This window comes from Triticum aestivum, chromosome 1B (genome assembly GCF_018294505.1).
Source record: "Triticum aestivum cultivar Chinese Spring chromosome 1B, IWGSC CS RefSeq v2.1, whole genome shotgun sequence".
Taxonomy (NCBI): Eukaryota; Viridiplantae; Streptophyta; class Magnoliopsida; order Poales; family Poaceae; genus Triticum; species Triticum aestivum.
In genome coordinates this window covers 559,171,867-559,178,141 of record NC_057795.1, presented here as the reverse complement: position 1 = coordinate 559,178,141, position 6,275 = coordinate 559,171,867, and the positions used below count along the sequence as shown (strand labels likewise).

Here is a 6,275-nt window from a genome sequence, read left to right as displayed (position 1 = left end):
TTATCAAAGGAGAGGAGGCTGACACTATGCACATGACCGAGGTTTTGGGCTGCAAGATCGATTCATTGCCTTGTCATTACTTGGGCCTATAACTGAGCTTGAATTATCTAACCAACTATCAATGGCAACCCATGCTAGATTCAATCAAGGATTTCCTCCCAATTTGGCGGCAAGGGCTCATTGCTTGGACCGACAGATTGGTGCTTGTCAAGACCAATCCACCATCTAATGGTCATTGAAGCTTCCGATCTAAGTGTTCGAGGAAATTAACAGGTGGTTACGAGATTTCTTCTAGGCGGGGTCAGAGCAAATTAATGGAGGTCAATGCCTTGTTGCCTGGGCTTCGGTTTGCAAGCCAACTAGCTTGCGGAGTAGGTGTCAAACCCCAACTCCTAAATGATGATATAGTGGATCATGTTTTTAACAACCTTGTCATGATTTCTATGGGAGATGGAGGTAGGACCTTGTTCTCGAGGGATAGATGAATAAATGGCTACACTGTAAGGATCTTGTGCCTCTCATTTCCTTGAAAATCTGCACAAGCATTACCGGTAAAAGGACAATGAAGGTTGCATTCGATAACCATGGCTAGAGAGAAGATGACGATATATATCTAGTAGCTTCTCCACCCTTAAACTTTTCGATATATCGTAGCTTCGGACTATCATTAGCGCCATCACTATCAAGCCTTATTTGGAGATGGACTCTGGGCACTACCCCGCAAACTCGGTTTATAAACTATTATGCCAATTAGATACTAGATGTGTGTGAGCTTCATGCATTTGGAAGTGTTGGGCACCTCTCATGTACAAGATCTTCGCATGACTAGCATTCCTCTACCGCCTTTTAAACCTCGGATAGAAGGACTCAACATGGTCCCCCAGCACAAACTTCTGCATGCTTTACCTTCCTCCAAAATGAAGATATAATGGATCACATCCTTATGTATTGTGTGGCTTCTCCTGAGACTTTGTATAGGTGCTTCTGGTAACTAGGAGTCACTGTTCAAATTCCTAATCAGCAACATTCTCTAGAGCAGGGTCGGGCCGGCAAAATCCGGAGCCCTGTGCGAAACTAAAAAATGGGGCCCTATCTCACAAAAAAATGAACTAACGAGCAATTATAATGTATATATATCTCACAGAAAAATTGTAATGTATATAATATAATGTCTTACATAACAATTGGACATATAAACAAGTCATATCGTGGGACGACGCGTCGAGGGCTCGAGCAATCGAGACGTTCCTTTCCTGTAGCGTAGCCACGATCCTGATCCCCGTAGCGGTCGAGTCTTTTGTTTTGAGGTAATGTAGCGATCTAGTAGGAGGAGGAGCCCACAAGAACGATCGCAATTCCATTTCAACGCTTGTCGCTCTCGCTCAATGGCCTCGTCGCCTCGACTCCAGCCAACTCCAGCGCCCAGCGGCCCAGTAGAACTTAAGTATTACTAGGCCAATATCAAAAAATTGGGGCCCTGTGTGGGGCGCACATTTTGCACCACCGTGGGCCCAGCCCTGCTCTAGAGGAATGGTGGCTTGGAAATCGACACCGTGATCACTCTTATTGCTTGGAACCTATGGGAACAACGGAATGCTCTGGTGTTCCATTCCATAATAGGGACAAACAGAAATCTGGCCAAGCACTAGCTGATCACATTTTAGACGAGTAACCTCTTGAGGGGAGCTGGAGCGGTGTATGTTGACTATCTAGTGAGTAGTTAGTTTTGTTTCTTTTTTAGTGTGTGTACATACACGTTGTTCCAACGATCGTAAGTTTTTTGTACATCTTTTGCGCTCTCTTCTATAAACTCATGGTACGTCATTGACGTACTCTCTCAAAGAATAAACCCCTAGAGTTTTGCGGCGACCTTCGTCATCTAATCCAGCATCATCCTCTTCTCTGGGCCTTTGGTCCTTTCGGATCGACGTCATCGATGTTCCATGGCAGGGTTCGGTGACTTCTCGATTGCACGTGTGGGTAGAGCTATGTTGTTTCTAAGGTGCCACGAAACTCTAGCCGCCGCTACCATCGACGTGCCATTTGTATGTGCGACCCAGAGAAGACGAAAAAATACCAAAATTCATTTGCCTGATGTGCTGCTTTTGTGGTTTATGCATTTTCGTTGAGTGGATTTTATGCATTTGTAGTGCACACAAACATCATGCCCAACGCGTGACCCAGAAGGAACGGAGACACAAAGTTTGTAACCGCCCCTGGGTTTGCGCAATTTCGCGGATCCCGAGGGTCCGGATGGAAAAGCGGGCGTTACAAATTCTAATGCCGCCACGCAAAAGACGAGGGGCGGCGGCGCGGACAGTCAAAGCGCTCCCTCCCTGACTGCGCCGAGTTTTATTCCCTCCTCTTGCCGCTCCACCACTCGCTCCCCATTTCCTCCCTTTTTAACCAGCTGCTCCCCCCACCCCCTATAATAAGCCCCTCCTCCCCCTCCCTCTCCCACCCCCCACCCCAGATCCTGCACGCCATCCATCAGCTTGATACGCACACACCCATCCGTCAACAAGAAAAAGAAAGCCAGCCATGGCGCCCAGGACGTCCGACAAGACGGCGACGCCGCCCGCTGCCGGGGCCGCCGCGACCGGGCTCGCGCTCGGCGTCGGCGGCGGCGGCAACGGCGGGGGCGTCGGGCCGCACTACCGCGGCGTCAGGAAGCGGCCGTGGGGCCGGTACGCGGCGGAGATCCGCGACCCGGCCAAGAAGAGCCGGGTGTGGCTCGGCACGTACGACACCGCCGAGGAGGCCGCCCGCGCCTACGACGCCGCCGCGCGCGAGTACCGCGGCAACAAGGCCAAGACCAACTTCCCCTTCGCCTCCGCCTCCGCGCCGCCCGCCGCCGCGGCCCTCACCGGCGACGGCAGCCGGAGCAGCAACAGCAGCACCGTCGAGTCCTTCGGCGGCGACGTGCAGGCGCCCATGCAGGCCATGCCGCTCCCTCCGTCCCTCGAGCTCGACCTGTTCCACCGCGCGGCCACCAGCACCGCCGGGGCCGGCGCCGGCGCCGGCATGCGCTTCCCCTTCAGCGGCTACCCCGTGTCGCACCCGTACTACTTCTTCGGACAGGCGGCGGCCGCCGCCGCCGGCGGCTGCCACATGTACAGCCAGGCCCCGAAGGTGACCGTGGCGTCCGTGTCCCCGAGCGACTCCGACTCCTCGTCGGTGGTGGATCTGGCGCCGTCGCCGCCCTCAAGGAAGCCCGTCCCTTTCGACCTCGACCTGAACTGCCCGCCGCCGGCGGAGCTCTGATCGGGCGCCGGAGTTTATGTAGCTGATATGACTGCTAGTTTCTTTCGTCGCCTTCTTTTTTTGCCCCTAGTAGAACGAAGAAAAATTTGCATGTACCTCCATGATGTTTTTAGAAGAGGCCGGCCGCCTTGCACAACAACGGCAGGGGCAGATCTGTAAATACGGTTTCTTTTTTCGCCGGAGAGGCAGAGATGGATGGATGTATTGTCGCCCAAGACAAGTCCTGCCGGCGTTGCCATGGACCGAATTATATTGAGTTACTTCTACTTTGACAGACCACTCGTATTTACTCACTACTCAGTTACTTCTACTTTTTGCGAATCCTCTACTCCATTTACTAGCAGATCTTTTTTTATGAGTCTAGACATAACCAGCATATCTTTGGTGAAACGGAAGGGGTGATGGAGGGCAGGAGTAAGTGCGTTTCGGTGGGCGGCCCGTGCGTTTGCACCCGTCGCCTCGTCTCATCTCAATCTCGTCTGGCCGCTTGCTTGCGACCCATGCAGCATGGTCATTATTGGCCGGTCGAAGAAAGCTCGGGTCGGGTCGGGTCACCTCGTGCGCGCGCTGCTGCTGCATGGATCCATGCTCGCCGCCCACTACGTGTCGAATTTACTACTGCAAATCGCGCTCACGATCTGTCGCAATAATAAACAGCGATGTGCGGGGACGGCTCCTTGGAAAAAATGTCGCCGTCGCCGTCCGTCCTTTTGGGTTTTAATTTTAACCCAACCGCTGGTAGCTTGGCAGCACAAGTGTAACGAGATTAGATAAGAGCATGCTTGATACGTTTTAGTCCCATGACTAAAAGTAGTGGGACTAAAACTTGCTAGTCTCACCCATGCTTGGATCCAAATACTAAAGAGACTAAAATCTAGTTATTGAGCATTTATTATCCTCCAAACCCTCCAATCCAGAACTAAGAAGAGGAATTAAATGAGAAGAAAGAGAGCTAATACATATTTTAGTAGGTTTCCCATGAATAAAAGATTTTAGCCTTAAGATTAGTCCTAGCCTCTCTTTAGTCAGGGGTGCTTGGAACTTTAGCCTCTAAAAAAGACTATTTTTAGTCAGACTAAAAATAGTCCCTTGTATCCAAGCACCCTCTAAGAGTAAGGTAAATCCGCCGCTGCTTCCGCAGCCGCCCTGCCGACCGAGGAAATGGTATTTTATTATTATTAATGCTCGGGGCTTGGCCAAGGCCATGCTTGGATTCAAGGGACTATTTTTAGTCTGACTAAAACTAGTCTCTTTTAGAGGCTAAATTTCCAATCACCCTTGACTAAAGAGAGGCTAGAACTAGTCTTGAGACTAAAAATTTTTAGTCAGGGGAACCCTACTAAAATGTGGATTAGTCCTCTCTCTCTTCATTTAACTCATTTTCTTTAACACATGCGAGTTCGGGATTGGAGGGTTTGAAGGATAATAAATGCTCATTAACTCATTTTAGTCTATTTAGTATTTGTATCCAAGTATGGATGAGACTAATAAGTTTTAGTCCCACTACTTTTAATCATGAAACTAAAATGTATCCAAGCACCCTCCAAGTCTTCTCGCAGCGGCGGCACGACGGAAGTGTCCGGTGTCAGATCGTGGGAGGGAAAAATAATCAGTGCGCCTGCCGCCGTACGTACCCCTACGTGTCGTCCACTCCAGGCTGTTTCCTGCGGAGAGACGTAGGTGCGGCTGTGAGGGGGCATGTGGATAACGAACGAGGTGGAGGAGCGTCGTGGACGTGAAATAAATTACTACTTGTTAATTAGGCGCGGCGGCCAGCAGTGCGGTGCGGTGCCCACCCGCTGCGGGGGCGGGTGGGCCCGTGGTGGATCTTTCGCTGCTTCGCTTCCGTCGGCGTGGGTGTGGGTGTGGTGTGGCCCCCGTACGGCGGGGGATCGCGACCGTGTGCGCGCGGTGCGCGGGGCGGGGGCGGGGCGGGTGGTAGGTCGCCCTTTTCCGCTCGTGACCTTGGGAGTAGCGTGAGCGTGTGGGCGACGCGCCCACGGGCCACGTGTGCCGCCGCTGCCGGCCACTCCCTGCCCTTGCCGCCCCTGCCCGGATCCGCGCTGCGGCACCGCACTCCGTGGCCTACCTGTGGCCTCGATGGGACGCGGGTAGCACGAGGGAAAGGGTGGGGGCTGCGCGCTGGGTGGGTGGGTTTGGGTGGTGCGTGTGCGTGGGGGGAGTAGCGGATGGGGCGGGGAGACCTGGCGTGGTCGCGGCAGACAGGGGGCGGGCCCGGCGCGCGGGAGCGGCGGGCATCGGGGTGCAGTGATTCGCGCGGCGGCAGTTTCGCCCTCGCCTTCGCCTCGCCCGCGGGCTGTGTGGGCCCCGCGCGCGGCGCGGCGCCTGCTGCCTGCCCTACCCGCCCGATCCGTCCGCCCGTCCGTCCAGCCAGCTACGCGCACGCACGCATGTCGCCACTGGCCGCCGGTTTCGTCGCGGCTCGCGGCTCCGCGCTTCGCTGGTTTGTTTTCTACTACTACTGCTAGCAATTGTTTATTGTCCTCGTTCTCAATGCGTGCGTCGACGTCATACTACGTGCTCGCTGGCCACGACAGGTCCGCGGAAATTAGCTGCGGCGCGACTGGATGCCGGCGGTAGAATAATACTCTGAGCTCGCGAATTCCGTTGACGGTTCGGTTTGAAAGGGAACGCGCTCGGTCCGGCCGGAATTCTTCCCGCCGGTGTACGTAGGTCTCCTGGGAAATTCGGTCGCGCACTCGTGGAAGTACGCATCGAGGTGACCTGGTGGCGTACACGGGCTAAGAAATCCATATAAGTTCAAAAACAACGAGCACCGAACTCGATCGGTGTAGTCTATCGTACATCTGGTTATTTATTTATTTTAACGATAAATGATCTACTGAATTTCAACGAAGCGTGGATTTTTTGTGTTCTTGTTTAGATTATTTTTTGTGATTCACCTTATCAGGGAAAGCGAATCCAAAACCTAAACAAATTGTTCCAGTCCATGAGGGAAGCGAACCAATTTGTGATTGGAAGGTTAGATC

At 53.2% G+C, this 6,275-nt stretch overlaps 1 protein-coding gene across 1 annotated transcript; it reads left to right on the top strand.

Moving 5' to 3' along the window:
- The first annotated feature begins 2,448 nt into the window (after window positions 1-2,448).
- LOC100127079 (ethylene-responsive transcription factor 8) lies at window positions 2,449-3,543 on the top strand. Its single transcript, XM_044558111.1, has one exon. It carries the CDS (start codon window positions 2,542-2,544, stop codon window positions 3,262-3,264), a length of 723 nt encoding a protein of 240 aa, XP_044414046.1. The 5' UTR covers window positions 2,449-2,541; the 3' UTR covers window positions 3,265-3,543.
- The last annotated feature ends 2,732 nt before the right edge of the window (window positions 3,544-6,275 follow it).